Genomic DNA, 21,706 nt, shown 5'->3' with positions numbered 1-21,706 from the left:
TAAATGAATACCCTATTGAACTCATAATTTGATAATTTAAAGAATGAGCAATTTTACGTCTACAGAACTGTGAAAGTTTAAATCTTTAGAGGTAACGTTAGAAAACATTGCTCACCAATTTCAAAAAATTCAGTAATGTTCTAAAATGTCTTTACTCTTTCCCCATAATGCATGCTCTGACCTCTGAATTCGTTTGTGTCAACCACTTACGTTCTGTGTTGCCCACACCTGTCAGTCCTTAAGCTCATGTTTCATCACCACCAGGAGACCGTATTGACACCATGTGTTGTTTTATCGGTACTGATGTATACTGACCATACTGCCAGAATAGCTCATTATGAACCAGTATTATCAGTGTTTCATTAAAGTCCGGTTGGCTATTCATGCAACCATTATTTATATTTGGAAAAACAAAAAAAGGAGATGACCATGTCCCTGTTATTAACATTTAGGTTAAGTGAATTCTTGTACTTCTGTTGAAAGTATTAAGACTATAAAAGGTGTTGGGAGTGAAGATATAGAATAAGTGAAATGTAATGGAATTGTACCTACATTTATGGGTTTTAAAAGTTTTTTTATATTAATAATAAGGCTAAAAGAAACAAAAATAGAATTCTAACACTGGTTGTGTTCAGGTGTTAAATTTAACGGTAAGTTTTCTAATCTCTGTCCAACTTTTTATAATATGGTTATAATGCTCTCACAATGAAAAAAAAATTACAGTATATCATTGCTACTGTTTCAGAGCAAGGGTATGAAACAGTTTGTGTGGAAACATTGTATTGTTTGAATTCAACTGAGGATATATTTCTCCAAAAATAGAGGTTTTCATTTTACCCAGTCTCTACCCCTCCCCAATCCATAACAGATTTAAGTTCTTTAAAAAATTTTCCAGATAAAGATGAATTTGTCCACTTTAAGACTGAAATTCTTGGATACAATTTGCCTTTCAGTCCACCTTAAGATTTTTAATATGCTCTTTAGGCATTTAAAAAAATTATAATAAGGTACCAGCTCAAGCCAGATAATTGAATGCTTTCTCCCCATTCTGCCAAATTGTTGGTTACACATTCTCTTATCAGAAAAATTGCCAACTGTTCTCTCTTGTGCATGTGATCCTTCTTCTACCCTGGTCCCCGCTCCCATAACAGAAATGCAGCACCTCCTTTTGGGACTTAGCTCATTTAAGCCTTACATTTTGCAAGAAAGGTGGTGTTATTCCCATTCACAGATAACACATAAGTTTTGTTCTAATCGGTATGCTGAACTTTTTTGTGGCAGTTTTCCAAGTGAGATTAGGCAGGGCTGTTGGAGAGCCCAGGTACTGGATGCCTGGAGTGCAGGATCTATATTTGACTCCTGCCTTTTTCCCGTGCATGTAGTAGGCAGGCCCACCTGCTGGTCTTTTCGCCACTTTCTTATTTAGCTTCTTTTGAATTATCTTCCCATTTTGAATATTCGTTCTCTGCCTTCTCCTCATTTTGCGTGTTTTTTGGTTTGTTTTAAAAACCAAAGACAGGCCCCTTAAAGTTCCATCTTGATGTTGTAACTGTAACCCTCATGGCCACAGCAAGTGCGGAGATATTGTGAACAATGTGAGTGAGACACTATCTTTAGGCTTTTTCAGTTAATGCTTAATTTTTAAATGTAGAGATGAACTTAAAAGGATGAAGCTGGGGAGTATAAGAACATGGAATTTGTGTTATTCAAAGAAAGTAAAATTTTAATTACATTTAGCAAAGTCTGTTTTAAATGTTTATGGCAGAATAGCAGACAAACGTTTCTGCATTTGGCCATCATAGTACAATGAACGGTCACACTGATATTCCTGCAATGAGTAGGGGCATAGAACTATCTGAACAGCTTCTCCAGGCCATCTCCTCGTGTTTCCACTTGTTCCTTCAGTGCGTGGACCTGAGCTGTAATGAGCTAAGCGAAGTCACTTTACCAGAAAACCTGCCTCCAAAACTGCAAGAACTAGACCTGACTGGAAACCCCCGACTTGCCCTCGATCACAAAACCCTGGAGCTGCTGAAGTAAGTATTTTGTGAAGCGCTGCAGCCCCATCGCTATTCACTGAAAATGACATTTATCACTTAGTCAAAACATTAAATGGAATATAAAGCATCTGTTGACTTATTAGGTCTATCTACACACATTTGAAGTGAAGTGATTTGTGAGTCTGTAGTTCACCAAAATGGACGAATGGCCAAAAAAATTTTCAAATAATTGGATACTCGTGTCCTTTCAGAAAGTTTTTGAGAAAGTGTCCAGACAAAAAGAGATGAGAATAATGAAACCAAAGAGGAAAAGGGGATTTAAAGACACAGGAGAGAGCAGTGAACAATCAAGAAGTAAATGTACATCTCGGTTACGAATAATATGGTGTGATGCTTAATGCAAATGTTACAAAGGGATTTTGCAAGAGATTCATAATGTGGAGTAAATGAACAATTTGGAACTAAAATTCAGGTTATTTAAACAAAACTGGGAGAGTGGGGTAGTTAGATCCTGCTAAGTTGTCTTCCTGTTTTGGGAAGAGAGTTCATTGGTACTGTCTCATGTTTTCTGTTGATGGAGAATAACAGGTTGGAGTTCAGTATGTAAAACATTAAAGTTAACCTTGTTAGAAAAGATGTCTTTATAACAATGTTCATCACAGAACTCTAAATATCAACAGTGAAACTAGAAAGATATTCATCTTGGTAGTTAAGATATTAAAATCATGTGTAACTATAAAAAAAAATTAAATTATGCTTCACATAATAAATATTATACAGCTACTAAAAACAATGATGTGGAGTTATATTACTAACTTGAAAGATCTCTGCATATGACGTTAGGTGAAAAGAAAGTTTACAAGGAAATTTGTATAGTGTAATCCCGCTTTTTGTAACATAAATTTGTGTGCATTTGGGTATGTGTGCATGTGTGTGCACATGCACAACTAGAAAATTCCTAAAAGGATATAAAACAAAATGTTAAAATGATGCTGTTCTCTGGATAATATAATTATGGATGGTCTTTACTTTCTTCTTTAAATTTTTCTCAATTTTCAGAATTTTTTGCAGTGTATCTTAAAGTAACAGTCCTAGACATCAACACACATTAGACATTGTGTATGCCATCTGTGCTTAAACCCTGTTGTAATATCTGTTGCTGAAAGTCATCTTCCAATATCTTAGAAAAAACTGAAAAGGAGAATAATTTTGAAAAGAAGAGTAATTGGTGGTCCATTATTATTATCCTAGGCTTTAGTACATATCAAAATTTGAAAATCACCTAAGGTGATTCCTGGTTGGAATTGGCTTAATTAGTGCCTATTCGTTGATATTTTAAGTACTTAATGAGAAAATTGATTTAGTTGAAGAATATTGCCTAAGTACAGTGTCCTTGGGAAGCCACGGGGACCCAGGCTCTCTCCGCTGTGTATCAGTATGTAAAGCCTTGGCCCAAATCCCTCAGTGTGTCCAGACCTTAGTTTTCTCATCTCTTAGGGAGGATGGCCTACACACTCTCTAAGGGACTTCCAGAACTAAGAATACATGGATTAGCAAAACATATTTCATCTTTATAATGGGTAACTTTTTGAGTTTTTACAAATATGACATAATTTTATGATAAAAATAATTATATAAAAATCTGTTAATAAATGGAAGTAGCTGTTTAGAGAAAAATAAAAGTTGAATTTTTATTGCACACCAATATAAATTCCAGCTAAATTAAAGAGTTAAATACATAAAATGAAATAATTTTTAAAAGTAAGAAGAAATCATATGGATATATTTACAAACCAGAAAAGGACTTTTTAGGCCAGAAAAGGGGGTGGGGGAAATCACAAAAGAAGTCAATATGTATAGAGTGGTTTTGATATTTATGTTATGTATATTTTTATATAAAAATACTTTTTTACATAAAAGTTTTAGATATCTATTCCAAAAGCTATCAAAGGTAAATCTAAAAGGCAAATGATAAACTGAGAAGAAACGTTGGCAAAAAATAAGAAAAATAAAAGCATTAATATTCTTAATAGAAAATGTTCTTATGAGTCAGTAGTGATATGTACTCACTCAAGCAGAAAATAAGTGAAGGACATTAACATTTAATAAACAAAGTATGGATAGTTACATGAAAAGATCATATTCAGCCTTATTAGTGTATCAGGGAAATATTAAGTAAAATATTTAAATGATAACATTTTTCTCCCTCAAATTGGTGTTGATGGAGGGTTGTAAATCGATATAGCTTTTTAAAAAAGCTTTTGGCCCTGTGTATCAAGCTTTTAAAAGTATTCATATACTTAGACCAAGGTTTTCTGTGGTAAAAATTTATTCTAAAAATTAATCAGAGATATGGTATTTATTTTAGGTACAGAGATAGTCATCAAGATATTTCTAATTAAATTTAGGATGAATATAAAATGACATGGAGAAATGTTCATGATGTAATTAGAAAAAAGATGCAAAACCATATATATAATAGAATGACCCCATTATTATTATAGGCATAAGACAGTATCTGTTAAAATTCTCTACCAAAGGACATATGTTACTGGAGTGGCCAGAGCTACTACAGTGAAGCACATGTGTGCTCTCAGATTAAAAAAAAAAATTAGTAACGGACAGTGAAATCATAACACTCTTAGGTAAAAACGTTACCCTCTGTTTAATATCTAGAAGGTTGTGGCTTCTTAATAACTTGGGAGAGTTTCCACATCTAATGTATTACTTGCTCTTTTAGAGGGTTGGCCTATTTGTTCTACATGAGGCAGGGTTAGGCCATATGGCGACTCTTCCGTGTGACTGAGCTCCGGCTCCCAGATTCCCTCAGACTAATTTCAAGATGTACGAGAGTCAACATCCAGGTCACTTCAGACAGCTGCTCAGTCACACTGTGTCCAGCTTGGCGGAAATGAGAGATTGCTGCTTCACTAGAAAGGATTATGGGGGAGTTTAAGGATTATTTTTTTCTTTAATAATCAGGCTAGGAAATGGAATTATTTCTTTGAAGGCTCCCTGTTCTGTAAAGAGTATAAATATCTTTAGAAAGGAGTCTTCCGTTTTTCTCCAGAACTCAGAAAGGTAGGAAAAATGTAGGGAGAACCTTAAGGTATGCCTTAAAAAACCCATTGCATTGCTTACCATTGTACGTGGATAAAATTTGGTACCAGGTCATGTGGAAAGCAAACAACAGCAGACTATCTTTTTAAATACACCTTTTATTGATGGGTTTGAAAGGAGGATGTATCGCCCTGCTGTAAAATGAGGTATTTGATTTTGAGGTTTTCTGTTGACACTACCTATGATTTTTATGTTTTTCAGCTTTTTTAGGATAAAGGAAAAGGTGAATGTTTTCTGGTAATTAAGAGTAGAAATTTTTCTGTAATGAAATATTTTTAAATTAAAAAGAAATTGCCACCAAATATTTCTAGAATCAAAGTGAATATTATTAGACATTGATTTACTTCTGAGTTGAATGGTTCTTAGGGAAAGGTATTCAGTATTTATTATATTTTGGAGTTAATGAATGCCAACAGATAATTTAAATTCTTGGGCCCAGGACAAAATTGTTTAGGTGTTAAGAGATATACATAATTCTGTTTCTCTTGTTTAAGTAACGGGGGAAAAAACTAGTGGCAATTTACAAATAGGAATTTATCTCACCATGTGGTAGGCGGCCTTTTAAAAACCTGCTTCACATCTGTATGACTTCCTGTTTGTGAGCACTGAACGCTTTCTAGTAGGCTGGTTTTTAATGAACTGCATTTGAAGGTTTACTCTTTTAATATTTCTGTTTTGGGTCCTTTTGGACCAGTTATAGCATATGAGAGCTGAGGTGAGATAAGAATTTGTCTCCCAGTTTATTTATATGTAGTTAATGTGTAATTTATTGAATGCCCCTCATTTACTTCATAATTTTATGATATTGGTCTCAGCATGGTTGTGTAGGTGAGGAAAGAATTGGAAGCTTCAGGGGATAGCAAGTCCCCAGTAATATCTGTGAAGTATTTGAAGGGGTGATGTGGGCAGATACTGGATTTGAGGATGAGTGTTGCAGAATTCTCTCACATGATCCAAACACAGTACAGTCGTGGCTTGGGTTTCATTCTTTTCAAATCTGGGCTTCATGTTGTGAGAATACACCTAACTTAATAGTTAAAGTTTCTTTTCTCATGCCAAGGTTGAGAGCTGTCCCTTTCATCCCCAGGAGAGAGTAGCCATCTAGGGGTGGTGTGTGTGTGTGTGAAAGTGCCTAATAACCGATATTTGATGCTGATAAAACTAATTTTCATGCTCTGTATATATGCCCCTTTGTTTTCATTATCATGAGTAGCTAGTTCCTGTTGCTGATAAATATTTCAGACACATTAAACACAAATGGTAAGTACAGAGTGCTTAGGTGTTTTTCATTTCTCAGGTAAAGGTAGCAATTTGCACATGTTCTGTTTTAATGATTCCTGGCCCCTCCGTTTCTCTGGTTAGTAATATCCGCTGTTTCAAGATTGATCAGCCTTCGGGAGGCGATGCATCTGGAGCCCCAGCTGTATGGAGCCATGGCTACACCGAAGCTTCAGGGGTGAAAAACAAGTAAGTGGGGTGAAACTTTGGAGTGAGAACCGTCGCCTGCCCGCCCGCCTCCCTGCTTTAGTGGGGTAGAAGCCCAGTGCTAGCACACACTTTCCCCGTGTCACATTTATTTCAGCATGTTTCCCCAGAGTGAGGCCACCTCATGACTTAGGCTGGAACATTAGGCTAAGCCCTGCTTGGCATCACATACTCTCTCTTTGTGAGGATGTTGCTAGGATACGGTGTAACTGACACATTATATCTATGTGAGACTCCAGTGTTTGGAGAAGGCATAAGTATTGAAATGCATCCCTGCTCCTTTGAAAAGCCCCTTTATCTTTCTCTGAAGCCTGTTTACCAAGCAAAACAGGGATAGTATTAAAGGAATAGAAGTAGCCTTGATTGTCCATATTCGAGATCCCTTATGTTATTGACAGTCACTGTTTCTGTGGAGCTGTTTTTTACAGTCTAAATTACCGTGTCAGGAGTTTGATGTCCATTCCCTGTAATGTCAGCTGCTTGTCTTGCCATCAGGTCTTGTCCATCTTAATTTCTTTTTCTTCCCTATTTTCACCAACCTGTCTCAGATGCAGATGTTGATTTCTTGAGAATTGTAATCCAGCTCTTCAGGCTTGGTTGCTTTTTATGAAGGGGTGCTGATAATCAGTACTAGAAAAGCAAAGGATCCTATAAATTAGAATAGTCATAATTTAATTAGCTAAGGTATAAGAACATAAAATTTTTTTTTTTTTTTTAGAACATAAAATATTGAGAGCAGGGGAAGAACAGGAAGTGGAGGATGATCCCATAATAGCTAACAGCATTCAACCCTGGGTGCACATTAGAATCAGTCAGGTGAGGAACTTTAAAGAACATTTTCCAGCATAGGCCCGTTAAATCAGAATGCTTTAAAATCTCCCCCAGGTGATTCTAATGTGCATCCAGGATTGAGAACCACTGACTAGCTTGAATACCCTTCATGGAAAATAAAAGGTGGAATTGTGGTTGCCATGCTGACTGCTTTTCCTTGGGTCAGAAAACAGAATGAACTCACATTGTGCGTCTGACGCATTGATCCTGTCCTCTTTCCCTGAGAGTGTGCTTTGGCATATTAGAGAAGACGTAGCCCCCATTTCAACATCTCTGTTCCATTTGCCCCCCCCCCAAAACAGGCAGAATAACCAGTTGTGTCTGGGCTCTGACTGCTTATTTCTGTGTACTTTGTACTGTATATCATTATTTTTGGGGTAGAGAGAGGAAGAAACTATACATTCTTTGGAACACTCAAAGTTTCTTCCTAGAGATCTTTCTTTTTTTAGATTAAAAGATCTTCTGTCTTACTTATAAACACCAGTATGTGAAACTGCTCTCTAATTCCAGAACACTGATGTGAAATCCAAGATTGGTTTTTAAACCTCTCTGGATATTAAAATGTATTATCTACTCATGTATATTAATGAAGCAGTGACCAGTTAGGTATTTTTTCCTACATAATTCCCCCTTCCACAATTCCTTTTTAAAAAAATTTTTGCTATATTGAAGTGTAAGATAAACGGTAAGCATACAACTCTATGAATCGTCCTTAAGTGAACCAGCACCTAGATCGAAAAATAGACCATTACCAGCACCTCAGAAATCCCATGCCATCCCTGGCCCTCACTTAATTTTCCTTTGCTTTTTTACCCTTTGGTTTTGCCAGCAGAAGTTTCTCAAGAGTTTTCTTTTTGAATTGTGGATAAAGTAGATATATAAGCAAGAAGCTTGCTGCTTTGAAGGAAGGAGAGAACTGCAGTTGTCCCTGCCCCCAAATCTCAATAGACATCTATTCTCTTCTCTCCCTCCCACTTTCCCCTATGGGTACTGGTGCTGTGTTGCCTCCCTATCAGGTCATTTCAGATCCTTTGGGAAAATCCAAGCAGGGAGCTGCAATCCTATAATTTAGGTTCTTCCTCAGACTAAAAAACAAACAGGAAGCTTCAGCGGAAAAGAAAAATCACCACTGTACTTTTAAAACACGTTATTTTTTTCATACCCCCTGCCCCATTCTTTCTAGCAAGGGGAGCCTACAGAGGAAGACAGAATTATAAGATGATTTAATATTATATAATTAAATTTTACTTTGCCACTAATTGTCATATAACTAGGGATGACTTTTTTTTTCTTTAATAAATGGAGGCAAGAATTTCAAAGTACTGAGGTAAGAGCCAGATTTCCTGGCTTTGAATCTGGGCTCTATACTTTTTTGCTATGTGACCTTGAGCAGTTCCTCAGTCTCTCTTTAGCTTACTTTCCTCATCAAAAATACTACTTGTCCTTATAGGGTTATTGTAAGGATCCACTGATTACATGCGTGAAGAACTTAGAATAACATGTGCCATATAGTAAACTCTATTTAAATGTTAGTTATTATTATCATTAATGATAATGATTATTACTATTGTTATTTATCCCCAAACTCCTTAAGATCAGGAATTATATTTTTAGGTTCATACTGCTGTTACCTAGCCATGATACATATTAGGTGCTTAATAACTTTTTTCTTTTCATTAATTTATATACAGTAAGAAGGTATAATTTATATTCAACAAAATTCACCCTGTTTAGTGTACAGCTCTGCAAGTTTTGATGAAAGAGTATCATTGTGTAATCACCATTGTAATCAAATTATAGAACAGTTCCTCAAAATTCCTCCATGCCCCTCTGTTGCAAATTCTTCTCCCCACTCCCAGCCCCTGGCAACTCCTGATCTGTTTTTTGTTCCATTAGTTTTGCCTTTTCTAGAATGTCATATAAATGGAATTATACAGCATATAGCCTTCTCAGTCTAGCTTCTTTCACTTAGCATCATGCATTTTAGATTCATTTGTGATGTTGCATGTGTTAGCAATTTGTTCCTTGTTACTGCAGAGTATTATTCCATTGCGTGAATATATTACCGTTTGTTTATCCATACACAACTTGAAGGATAAATTATTTAGATTGTTTCTATTTTTTAGCAAATACAAATACAAATCCCATAAACATATAAACCTGCATACAGGTTTTTGGGTGAACAAATGTTGTCATTTCTCTTGGGTGAATACCTATGAGAAGGATTGCTGAGTCGTTATTATAAGTATATATTTAATTTTATAATAAACTGCCAAACTGTTTCCCAAAGTGGCTGTACCATTTTGCACTCCCAGCAGCAATGAATGAGAGTTCTCGTTGCTCCACATTCTCACCAGTACTTGTGAGATCAGGTGGTGGCAGTGGTGGTAGTGGTTTTGATCATTCTAATAGTGATATTTCATTGTGGTTTTAATGTTTATTTCCCTAGTGACTAATGATTGTTGATCATCTTTTCACATGCTTATCATCCATACCTGTATCTTCTTTGGTGAGAATGTAATCTTTCACAATTAAATATGATGTTAAAAGTGTTTTTGTAGACTTCCTTTATCAAGTTAAGACAATTCCCTTCTATTCCTAGTTTGCTAAGAGTTTTTATAATGTGTATCAGATTTTGTCATAGGCTTTTTCTGCATCAATTGAGATGATCATATTTTTTCTTTCTTAGTCTGTTGATGTAGTGAATTACATTGATTTTAAAACGTCGAATCAGCCTTGCATTTTCAGGAAAAATTCCCCATGGTCATGATGTATTACCCTTTTTTATATGCTGCTGGATTCTGTTTTCTGGTAATTTGTTGAGCATGTCTGTATTCACAGATTAGCCTGTAGTTTTCCTTTCTTGTGGTGTCTATGTCTGGTTTTGGTATCAGGGTGATGCCGGCCTCATAGAATGAGTTGAGGAGTATTTCCTCTTCTTCAGTTTTCTGGAAGAGTTTGGAATTTATATAATTTCTTCCTTAAATGTTTGGTAGCATTTACTAATAAATCCCATCTGGGCCTGGAATTTTCTTTGGTTTAGAACTAAACATACAATTTCTTTAATATAGGATTATCTCTTTCTTCTTGAATGAACTTTGGTAATTTATGTCTTTCAGAGAATTTATGCATTTTCATCTAGTTTTCAAATTTACTGGCGTAAACTTGATCATAATATTCCATTATTCTCCTTTTAATGTGTATAGGATCTGTAGTGATGAGGTCTCTCCCCTCTCTCATTCCTAATATATTTGTCATTTGTCTGTTTATCCTGATCAAATTGGTTTGAGGTTTATCAGTTTTATTAATATTCTCAAAGAACCAGCTTTTGGTTTCATTGATTTTTCTGTTGTTTTCTGTTTTCTATTTCATTGACTTCTGCTTTTATTTTTACTATTTCCTTTCTGCTTGCTTTGGGTTTGTTTTGCTCTTAATTTTCTAGCTTCTTAAGGTAGAAGTTTAGGTCATTGATTTGGGCTTAAGGTATTAATATTCTATGCATTTAGAGCTATAAATTTCCTTCTAAGCAATTTTTCCAATATGGTTAGAGGACATACTCTGAATCAGTTGAATCCTTTAAACTTACTGAGACATTTTCTGGACCAGAATATGGTTTATCTTGATAAATACTTTGGAAAAAATCTTGGGTAGGGTATCATTTAGATCAAGTTGGTTGATAATGTTGTTCAAGTCTTAAATATCCTTACTGATTTTCTGTCTGCTTTTCCATCAGTGACTGAGAGACTATAACTATAGTTTTATCTGTTTCTCCTTGTAGTTCTCTCAGTTTTTGCTTCATGTATTTCCAAGCTCTGTTATTAGGTGCATAAACATTTAGAATGTTATAGCATTGTGATGAACTGACCCCTTTAACGTTATGAAATGACTCTTTGTTTCTATAATATTCTTTGTGCTGAGATATATTTTGTCTGATATTAATGTAGCTATTCCAGCTTTCTTTTGATTAGTGTTTAGCATAGTTGACCCTTGAACAACGCGGGGGTCAAAAAACACAGTCAAAAATCCACACGTAACTTTACATTCAGCCCTTTGTATCCGAGGTTCCACATTCGCAGATTTAACCAACCACAGATTGTGTAGTACTGTAGTAGTATTTAGAGGAAAAAAATCAGCATGTAAGTGGACCTGCACAGCTTAAACCCATATTGTTCAAGGGTCCACTGTATATCATTTTTTATCCTTTTGCTTTTAAGCTATTTGTCTCTTTATTTATTTTTTAATAAATCTAGATTTTTTTTTTTTAGTAAGTGTATTTCATTTATTTATTTGTTTGTTTATTTATTTATTTAGGCTGTGTTGTGTCTTCGTTGCTGCATGGGTTTTCTCTAGTTGCAGCGAGCGGGGGCTACTCTTTGTTGTGGTGCGTGGGTTTCTCATTGCGGTGGCTTCTCTTGTTGCAGAGCTCGGGCTCTAGAGCGCAGGCTCAGTAGTTGTGGCGCACGGGCTTAGTTGCTCCACGGCATGTGGGATCTTCCCAGACCAGGGATCGAACCCATGTCCCCTGCATTGGCAGGCAGATTCTTAACCACTGTGCCACCAGGGAAGCCCCTGTCTCTTTATATTTAAAGTGTATTTCTTACAGGTAGTATTTAGTTAAATCTTGCTTTTTTATATAATCTGACTTTCTGTCTTTTTGGGTGGTGTTTAGACCATTTTTATATTTAATGAAGTTATTGATATGGTTAGGTTTAAATCTGCCAATTTACTCGTATTTGTTTTCTGCTTGTCTCATCTGTTCTTGATTCTCTCTTTCTCTTTCTCTTCATTCTTTCGGATTGAATATTTCTTATTCCATTTTATCTCCTTTATTCTTATTAGTTCTACTTGTGTGTGTGTGGTTTGTTTAGGGTTTATAGCATAACCTTTACCTTATTAATTAATAAGGTTTACCTTCAAGTAATATATCATTTCACATATATTATAAGAACCTTACATTGTGTACTTCCATTTCCCCTCTCCTAGTCTTTGTGCTCTTGTTGTCATATGTTTTACTTCTACTTTTGTTGTAAACCCCAGAATACATTGTTAAAATTTTTACTTTAAACAGTTATTCTAAAGTAGTGTTTCTCCACTTCAGTATTATTGACATTTTGAGCCAGATAATTCTTTGTTGTTGTGGGGCAGGGGAAGGAGGGGGGTGCCCTGTGCATTGTAGGATATTTAGCAGCACCCCTGGCCTCTACCCACTAAATGCCAATATTACCACCACTCCCAATCGTTACAAGCCAAAATGTCTCCTGGGGGCAAAATGTCCCCCATTGAGAACCACTGTTCTAAAGTGATTTTTAAAATAAGAAAAAGAAAATGTTTATATTTACTCACCTATTTGTCATTTCCAATACACTTCATTCTTTTATGTAGATCCAGATTTCCATCTGGTAGTATCATTTTCTTCTGTTTCATGTAGTTCCTTTTACATTTCTTGTAGTGGTTGTCTTTTATTTGTGCGTCTGAAAATGTCTTTTCTGCACCTTTACTTTTGAAAGTTGTTTTCACTGGTTTAGAAATCCAGGTTGACAGTTTCTTCCCATCAGTACTTTAAAGATGTTGCTCCGCTGTCTCCTGCACTGTTTCTGATGAGAACTCTGCTGTCATTCGTCCTTTGTTCCTCTGTAGAATATGTTGTTCTCTACTCCCCAAACCCCGCCTTTATCCCTGGTTTTCAGCAATTTGATTTTGATGTGCCTCAGTTAAGTTTTTTTACTTGCTTTTACTTACTGTTTGTTGAGCTTCTTGTATCTGTAGGTTATAGTTTTCGTCAGATTTGAAATATTTCCATCCATTGATTCTTCAAAACTTTTTTCTGTCTGTCTCTCTTCTCTTTTGAAGACTCCAATCCCCTGTGCGATGGGCTGCTTGAAGTCATCTCACCACTTACTGATGCCCTGGCTTTCAATTTTTCTCCTAGTCTTTTATTCATTTTGGACAATTTATGGGACACAGTTACATTACTTGGAAACAGTCTGATTAAGTGGAGAGACTCTGTAGACCTCTGTAGAGCGCCCTGTGCGGCTCTCCTCCCACCAGTATATACTCTTCCTGTACTTTTCCTAGTGTTTTAGTTGTTACTCCATTTTTGCTCCATGTGGAGGTTCTCCTTGATAAATGTTTTGTGAATGAATGTGAACATATGCATTCATAATCTGGTATTATTTCCCATGCCTCCTACTGTCTTTCTTTCACTACCATTTAAAAATAAAATCATCAGAAGAGAAGAGTGGGGGAAAGCCATGAAGCATAAATATGTGCTTATCATTTTTCTTCACTCACAGAAATTAGTTGATATAAATTAGCTGGGGTTAGTTTACCTATTCTTAATCTATGTGGAGTCAAGAAGAAAGAGACAAGACTGGATTAAGCAAATCTGAAAAATAACACAGTTGGGTTGGGCATGGAGAAGGAAAGATGAGTCAACTTAGCACAAAAGCATTCTTGCTTTGCAGGTTGTGTGTTGCAGCCCTGTCGGTGAATAACTTCCGTGACAACCGGGAGGCCCTGTATGGTGTATTTGATGGAGACCGGAACGTGGAGGTGCCCTACCTTCTCCAGTGTACCATGAGTGACATTTTGGCGGAAGAGCTGCAGAAAACAAAAAACGAAGAAGAATACATGGTCAATACGTTCATTGTTATGCAAAGGTAAAACTTAGAGCACCTGCCCTGTGTTTTCTTGCTCTTCTTTGAGTGTTTGCCATATGGTTAGAAAAACAGGTGTCCAGTAATCTCAAAGCCTGTTGTTGAGTATGCGTTATTCAAGATGCATTCAGGCGATTTGGTTTTGCCCAAGTATCCGGGCTGGACTGTGTTCCGTTTGAGACACACTGATGTTCAGACAACTTTGTTGGAGGCCGAGTCAGTGACAGGAATTCAGTTTCTCCCAGAACTGGTCTCATAGGCCTGTCGTGATTCCAGATTTTCACCAGATCGTTTACGACACACTCCCCTCACCCCAAATATGTGAGCGCCAGACACTCTTTAGACCTTCTGGCGTGTGGACTGCTCTTTGAAATGGACTGTTTCCATCTCGGTTTGTTCCCCCTTATGAAACACTGTCACTGATTCAAGAAGTGCCAACCTTTGAGAACTTGAGATGGTCAAATTTTAGGCCAGGAGTTAAATCATTCTTCATATATTGTTTTTCCCGCTTTATTAAATGTTCAGACAGTGTTACTAGTAGAATCCTAGGCCATTCCCTAGAGCTTTTGGTCACCGTGGAAGTTGTGGAATGTTGTTTCTAACTCTGAGGGCTGCATGTTATGAGCATTCCCACATTCGAAGAATTGCTCGCTCTTTTGTCACTTTAAAGGCTTTGTAGGTTGTAAAGGAACTGCCTATTAATATTGCACTGCAAACACTTGCTCTTGTGGGACCAGGAAGTGGAGAGTGCTCTAAAGGTCATGGGAACAATGACTATCTTTTCTCTTTCTCTCCCTTTTCCCTGCCTTGATAATATGCCAGAGGAAGTATCTTTGCAACAGGAGTAGAAAAAGTGTCTGCTAAGGAATGCTGGTCCAGAGAAGCCTTGAAAGTTCCCCTAAGTCATGAATACTCTTGAAGAGCTCAGTAGAGGCAAGCCCAGTGGGGTTCTTTGCTGCTCGACTCACTTGTCTTTCAGATTCTCCAGTGGGCATGTGCAGTTAATAATTGATGCTGATAACAGCTAATATTTAGTGAGCCCTTAATATATACCAGTCATTGTTCTAAATACCTTAATGCCATAAGGTAGAAGACAGGGACATCTATCTACTTTTCTGTTTTGACCACCATCTTGTTTTAGGAAAAAAGCAAACACATTTCATATATACAGACACACATAACACACACACACACCCTTCACACACTCCTAAGCGGTCTACTTTTTATAAACCCTCAAACACTGGATGAGAATTAAGAACTTAAGAACCTCAAACTCTGATTACTAGCTGTACTTCTCACAAATACCATCCTAATTCTGGCTTTGCTGGGAGGAATCATTGTGCTTTTGACAGGAAGAAAGCAGTGCTGCCTTGGCAGGGCCTAAAGTCCAGTCTGGTCGTAGATGTGCAGAAGTTGGAGTTTAGAGACCCAGATTGTCAGCTCATCTCTAGGTCATTCACTTGCCTCTTACTTTCCCTGTTGGTTAACAGGATGTGGGGTGTGTGGTGATCTTTTCAGTCCTCAGGAGAACTGTATGTTCTCTGTGCCTGACATCCTAATTTATATGAATAGGCAGCCCTGGTTTCCATCGCTAGTGGTGCCCCTTGCCTAACCTAGACAGGGTCTGCCCTTGTAAACAGGGGCGTCTGTCCATCTTAACCTTCTGTACCACCCAGGATCTGTCTGGGAGGCACAGCCATCTGTGGGGCTTCTGAGAAGAGTTCTTACCTCCTTTTGATTGTTAGAACTTGCAGGTGTCTTGTGTATTCAATACGTGTATGGACTGATGGTGAATAAAAGCACTTTGGAGCTTCATTACTAGAATGTCCTTTCTGTGAATATTCTAGAATAGACATCACTCATCTAGAAAGTCTGCACTGTATAAGACAAGAACATGAATGGTCCAGTACTTGAAAGCATGTCCCAGCAAACATCCTAATAAAGAGAGAGGGTGGTCAGGTAATTCTGAAGTGTCAGTGGGTGTAGTGTGTTTACACCTGCTCCTGTTAAGTGGTCACTCCGGCTGTCCTCTCTCGGGAGCAGAGGGGATTTAGAGAGGGGGATGAAGAGAGAAGCGGTCATTCCTGCTGTCTTTGGGGCACGCCGATACGGGAGTGGCAGGCTGGATGCAGCAGGATAAGGGCTCCTTTATTCCACAGCAGCTCCTTGGGTCTTTCGTGGTGAAGTGACACCTGCCCCAGTTGTGAGCAGACACCTCTCTGTGTGTGTGCGTGTGTGTGTGTCTGTGTGTGTCAGATTCCACAGGCTCTTTTCCTGAGTTGAGCAGTGCCTGCTTTGGTGCAAGAGGCCTGGTGGAGCCCCAAGTTCTGTTTTTCCTCCTAGCCCCGTCCAGTGGTACAGTCTGGCAAAACAACATGTGATGGGTGTGTGTGGGTTCTTACCCCGTCTCTTCGTTTTCCAGGAAGCTTGGAACTGCTGGGCAGAAACTTGGAGGTGCTGCTGTCCTTTGTCATATCAAGCATGACCCTGTGGACCCAGGAGGACCTTTCACCTTGACCTCTGCTAATGTGGGCAAGTGCCAAACGGTTCTCTGTCGGAATGGGAAGCCGCTGCCTCTGTCCAGATCATATGTTATGAGCTGTGAGGAAGAACTGAAGAGAATCAAACAGCACAAGGCCATTATCACGGAGGTGAGGAAGAGGGATTTTCCTCAGGATGGGGGAGGACAGGGCCAGGGTCGTGGCAGAATCAGCCAGGGAGCATTTCCCGCCAAAGAACATTCTTTAAACATTGAAGTTAAAATTCCAAATCCGTAGTATCATAGAGCAAACTCTGTGTGTGATATGTCTGAAGACATTATAATATACAGAGTAATAAAATAGTTACCGACGGCCTCTCCGCATCGAGGGCTGTGCCGTGATACCATCTCATCCTCACAGCCGCTCTTCGGAGGCACTTCGGCGGGGGCTGAAACCTCCAGCCCTGAAGTCACGCCGCTGGTCCTCCTGTCCTAGATCTGCTGCTTGCGGGCTACAACCTTTAAACCTGAAGCCTCAGACTCCTCCTCCGTAAAGTGGGCATGGCAGTGTATCTGTCCTGTCTTACGAGGCTCGTGTGCGTATCAGTGTAAATGTAACTAGTAGTTACTTTGGTTCATGCCTCCTGCTCCACTTGAGTAAGGCAGTGAGTGGTTCTCAACCAGGGGCCATTTCCCCCCGACAGGACACTTGCTAACGTCCGAGGACACTGTTGTTGTCACAACAGAAATGCTTGGGGCATGTAGCAGGGAGAAGCTAGGGATGCCGCTAAGCATGCTGCAGTGCGCAGGACAGCCCCACAGCAAAGAATGATTTGGCCCAAAATGTCAAGAGCGCCGCTGTTGAGAAACACTGGTGTCAGTCTTCGTTACAGAAGATTCCCTGTAGCGCAGCTTCCAGAATGGGCTGGAGGAACTGTGCCCCACTCACTAGCTCATCCTACAGTGTGGGTCACCTGCTGCGCGCCGGAAACGCGATGTGGGCTACAGGCGGGATCCCCGGAGACACACGTCTGCCCCCAGGAGGCGTCCAGTCATGTGGATGAAAGCCCTGGAAGCATGTGCAGCTCGGGTAGACAGTGGTGAGCGTTTGCAGCTCGGTAGAGAAGGACTTTGACTCCCGGCAGGCTGTGACAAGGGCCGTGGGAAAGATGCAGATGGGATCCACCACGCGGGGCTGGCAGGGAAGGCCGCGCGCAGACTGTAGTTCCCTGCTTGCTCTGAGAGCAGAGAGGATTCAAATGGACGCTAGACAGTCTCAGATGGGATTGAATGAAACTATTAAACGTATTGAATTAAATGTTCAACATTACACGATGCAAAGATTAACCATTTCTGCTACATAAATGCGTCACAGTTGGTGCTTCAGAGGTTTCTCCTGCTTTCTCTGCCTCCCTCTTCCTTGCTTTGTCTGTATCGCTGCGTTGGTTTTTTAAATTTCCCTGCCATGAGGTATGCCCCCCAAATACACACACAGACACACACACACACACACACAGACAAAATCATTGATTCTGATGTGGTGAGATCTTAAAGGGTTGGGCAGAACAGCGAGGGTAATTTTTGCCAAATTCCACATTTTGGGGAAGAACAAATATATTAGGAGAATTAAGAGAGTTGAAAATTGTGCTTGAAGCCCCGCTTTAGTAATTTTACTTCGAATTGTGCTGCCTGCTTGTATGCGTGGCGGGATTGTCTGCCGAGCTGGGGGGCGCACTTCCCAAATGAAGGAATGTGGTAGGGTTGGGAAGGGAACGGGTATTCTCTGGAAGAAACACTTGCTTCGAGGGAGATGGTTAGACCATCACTATTCCCTCATCCCAGACACACATAAAAGTTGTCCTAATGGAGCCTCCTCTGGAAAAGGTGTTAAAAATAGGGGCATGTAGAGGCACGTCCTAGACCTGAGAACCTCAAACTTGAAGAATAAAGAACAGAGCAGGTACACCCTGGGGTTATCTCCCCTCCTCTCCTCCAGCTTCAGAGTAAAGGCTTTTTATTGGCAAGTGGTCTGAAACTTTGGTTCGTGGTTTAAGTGGCGTGAACTCGGCTGGACTGAAGCAGGAGACTTTGTCGTCTCCATTTGCTGCCAGGAAAGCGAGTTCAGGCAAGCGGTAGGAGCTGGCACTTCTCCTTAAGCATCTACCTCTCCAAGCGCGATCAGTCGTACCCAGCTAGTCACCCCAAGATTTCCCCACCAATTGTTTTTAACCTTCTTACGTTTAAAACAGTGCCTCTTCCCTCACTTCTGGGCCTTCAGACATTCCCGCCACTGATGGTTGATGTGCTTTGGGGAGTGACCTAAGATTCCGGGCATTATCTGGAACGCACCTGCCTCGGGGGCTGCTTGGCACTGGCTCATTCAGCAAGGCTCTTCCTCTCAGGACCCCCGTGGGTTCCAGGAGGCGCTAATCAGCCATGTTGCTGTGTCAGATGATGGTCTGCTTTGGAGATAGACGGGTCCCAATAAAGGGAGTAACTGAGATACTTTCCATTTGTCCCTTCTGCTGCTTACCTGCCCCGGGCTTCTGCCCCAGGGTTCTGATGACAGGTGGGCATGAACCACTCCCAGGAGGGTGGGCAGCCCCTCCGCCTGTGGACCGCGTGTCACGCTCCGGTGGTCCCCCAGGCAGGAGGCCCCAGGGAAGCCGCACGTCGCCCCGCGTGCTCCATGGTAACGTCTGTTTGGAAACCCCTCTTCTTCCAGGATGGCAAAGTGAACGGAGTGACCGAGTCCACACGCATCCTGGGCTACACGTTCCTGCACCCCAGCGTGGTGCCCCGCCCCCACGTGCAGTCGGTGGCCCTGACCCCGCAGGACGAGTTCTTCATCCTGGGCAGCAAGGGCCTGTGGGACAGCCTGTCCGTCGAGGAGGCCGTGGGGGCCGTGCGCAACGTCCCCGACGCCCTGGCCGCCGCCAAGAAGCTGTGCACGCTGGCGCAGAGCTACGGCTGCCGTGACAGCGTCAGCGCCGTGGTGGTGCAGCTCAGCGTCCCCGAGGACAGCTTCTGCTGCTGCGAGCTCGGCGCCGGCGGGCCCGTGCCGCCGCCCAGCCCCGGCACCTTCCCGCCCTCCGTCAGCATGGTCATCAAGGAGCGGCCCGCCGACGGGCTGGGCGTGCCGTCGTCCAGCAGCGGCCTGGCCTCGGAGATGAGCAGCGAGCTCTCCACGTCCGAGATGAGCAGCGAGGTGGGGTCCACGGCCTCGGACGAGCCCCCGCCGGGCGCCCTGAGCGAGAGCAGCCCCGCCTGCCCCAGCGAGCCGCGCTGCTCGCTGCACCCCGCCTGCCCGTCCAGCTCCTTCCAGCGCCAGCTGTCCAGCGCCACCTTCTCCAGCGCCTTCTCCGACAACGGCCTCGACAGCGATGACGAAGAGCCCATCGAGGGCGTCTTCACCAACGGCAGCCGGGTGGAGGTGGAGGTGGACATCCACTGCGGCCGCGCCAAGGAGAAGGAGAGGCAGCAGCCCCTGCTGCAGCTGCCGGCCGAGGCCAGCGACGAGGGCATCGTCATCAGCGCCAACGAGGACGAGCCGGCCCTGCCCCGGAGGGCGGACTGTGCCGCCGTGGGGACCATGGGGCGCCGGCGGGCTAACGGCTCCGTGGCGCCCCAGGAACGGAGCCACAACGTGATAGAGGTGGCCACGGACGCGCCTCTCCGCAAGCCGGGGGGCTATTTTGCAGCCCCAGCTCAGCCGGATCCTGATGATCAGTTCATCATTCCCCCGGAGCTGGAGGAGGAGGTCAAAGAGATCATGAAACACCAGCAGCCGCCGCCCTCACAGCTCCACATGCAGCCGCCGCCGCGGCAGTGGCCGGCGGACCAGCTGCCGGACTCCTGTGACACACCGCTATGACCCACCGCGCGCTGCTTCAAAATGAACTAACCAACAAAGGCTGAGTTGCCAGAGCCTCTCAGGCTCCCATTAAACCAGGGGTTTACTCCACGCCCTTCTCCCAGACGCTCTCCCAGCCTGTCTTTGCAGCCAGTCTGTAGGGTCCCCTTCTGTTGGTCATTTTTTTTAATAATTACCACTTTTCTTCTCGTGATGCTGTACCAATATGATTTAAATTTGTTAACTTCTTCCCCTAACATATCAGATGTGTAAAGACAAAGAACAAAAGGTTTAATATATTACAGAGAAACAGTTAATGTAATACTTTTTAAAGTGGCTTTGTGTTTTGTTTGTCTGGAAGGCAGGGCAGGTTGCCAGTGCTAAATGATTTAATAATACTGTAATTCTGTATTTCTTTGCGGGAGGGGGGGGAAGGCTTTTTTTTTTTTTGTCTTGAAAATGATAGACATTTGTAGAATATGGAGACTAACTCCTAGGAGTTGCTTTACTCTGTCAGGTGACCTAAGTCACTGGGATTCACTAATTTTCTCTGAGAGAACAGCTGATTGAAAAATTTCTATTGTAAATAGCTCAGTGTTGTATAGTGATGCTTCACATGTTTTGTAGTTTTGGCATAAGGGACTAAACAACTGACTTCCCTCCCCTCCCCCTCTGACACACCTTCCCGCCCACACCCCCTCATCCCCCCACCTTTTTAATTCATTGAATGATGAGCCTGAGCATTGCTAAGAGCATTGCTGTTCAAGTAAGGTGGACCTCAGGCCACTGGAAACGAACCTGCACCCGAGGGGCCTCGGACCCTTCTTCTTCCTCTCCTGTTCCCACCCAGCCTCTTTTGCAGACACTTTTTAATTGTGTTCCTTACTGCTGCCACAATCAGCATGATTGTATAGAATTCAGTTAGATCATTTACATACCAAGAGTTATATTAAAGCAGAATGCACAAATGAACATGTCATTTTTGTTATAATAAATATAAAATTTACAAGTATTGGACCCATCTGCTTTTGTCTCAAGAGCCAGATGTGTCTTGCAGATGATCACACCCAGCTTGGGTTTGGAATGAATGCATGTAACTTTGGGGTCATCAGATATTTCCGACTTTGATTTTTTTTGAAGGGAAAATACCCAACAGGTTAACCTACATTGAATGGATGTAGTGAAATCAACCCTGTGGTTAACAATACGCATAGCTGGTCTTACAGCCTTTCTATTTCTTTTTGTTATTGTGTAGGGTAGATGGTAAAAGGGGAATAGATGA

At 41.2% G+C, this 21,706-nt stretch overlaps 1 protein-coding gene across 1 annotated transcript in view; it reads left to right on the top strand.

Annotated features, from left to right (window-relative positions):
- Positions 1–21,387, top strand: part of PHLPP1 (PH domain and leucine rich repeat protein phosphatase 1) — a 212,107-nt gene extending 190,720 nt beyond the window's left edge. Inside the window, exons 13-17 of the mRNA XM_061169910.1 lie at positions 1,906–2,036; positions 6,483–6,587; positions 13,901–14,095; positions 16,515–16,743; positions 19,297–21,387. Coding sequence (XP_061025893.1) covers positions 1,906–2,036; positions 6,483–6,587; positions 13,901–14,095; positions 16,515–16,743; positions 19,297–20,445 — 1,809 coding nt within the window. The 3' untranslated portion in view covers positions 20,446–21,387. The remainder of the gene's footprint in view (positions 1–1,905; positions 2,037–6,482; positions 6,588–13,900; positions 14,096–16,514; positions 16,744–19,296) is intronic.
- Positions 21,388–21,706: the final 319 nt, after the last annotated feature.

The sequence above is a fragment of the Eubalaena glacialis genome, chromosome 15 (assembly GCF_028564815.1).
Source record: "Eubalaena glacialis isolate mEubGla1 chromosome 15, mEubGla1.1.hap2.+ XY, whole genome shotgun sequence".
In the NCBI taxonomy this organism is placed as follows: Eukaryota; Metazoa; Chordata; class Mammalia; order Artiodactyla; family Balaenidae; genus Eubalaena; species Eubalaena glacialis.
Note: the sequence above shows the minus strand (reverse complement) of the source record. Positions and strands in the feature narration are given on the sequence as shown.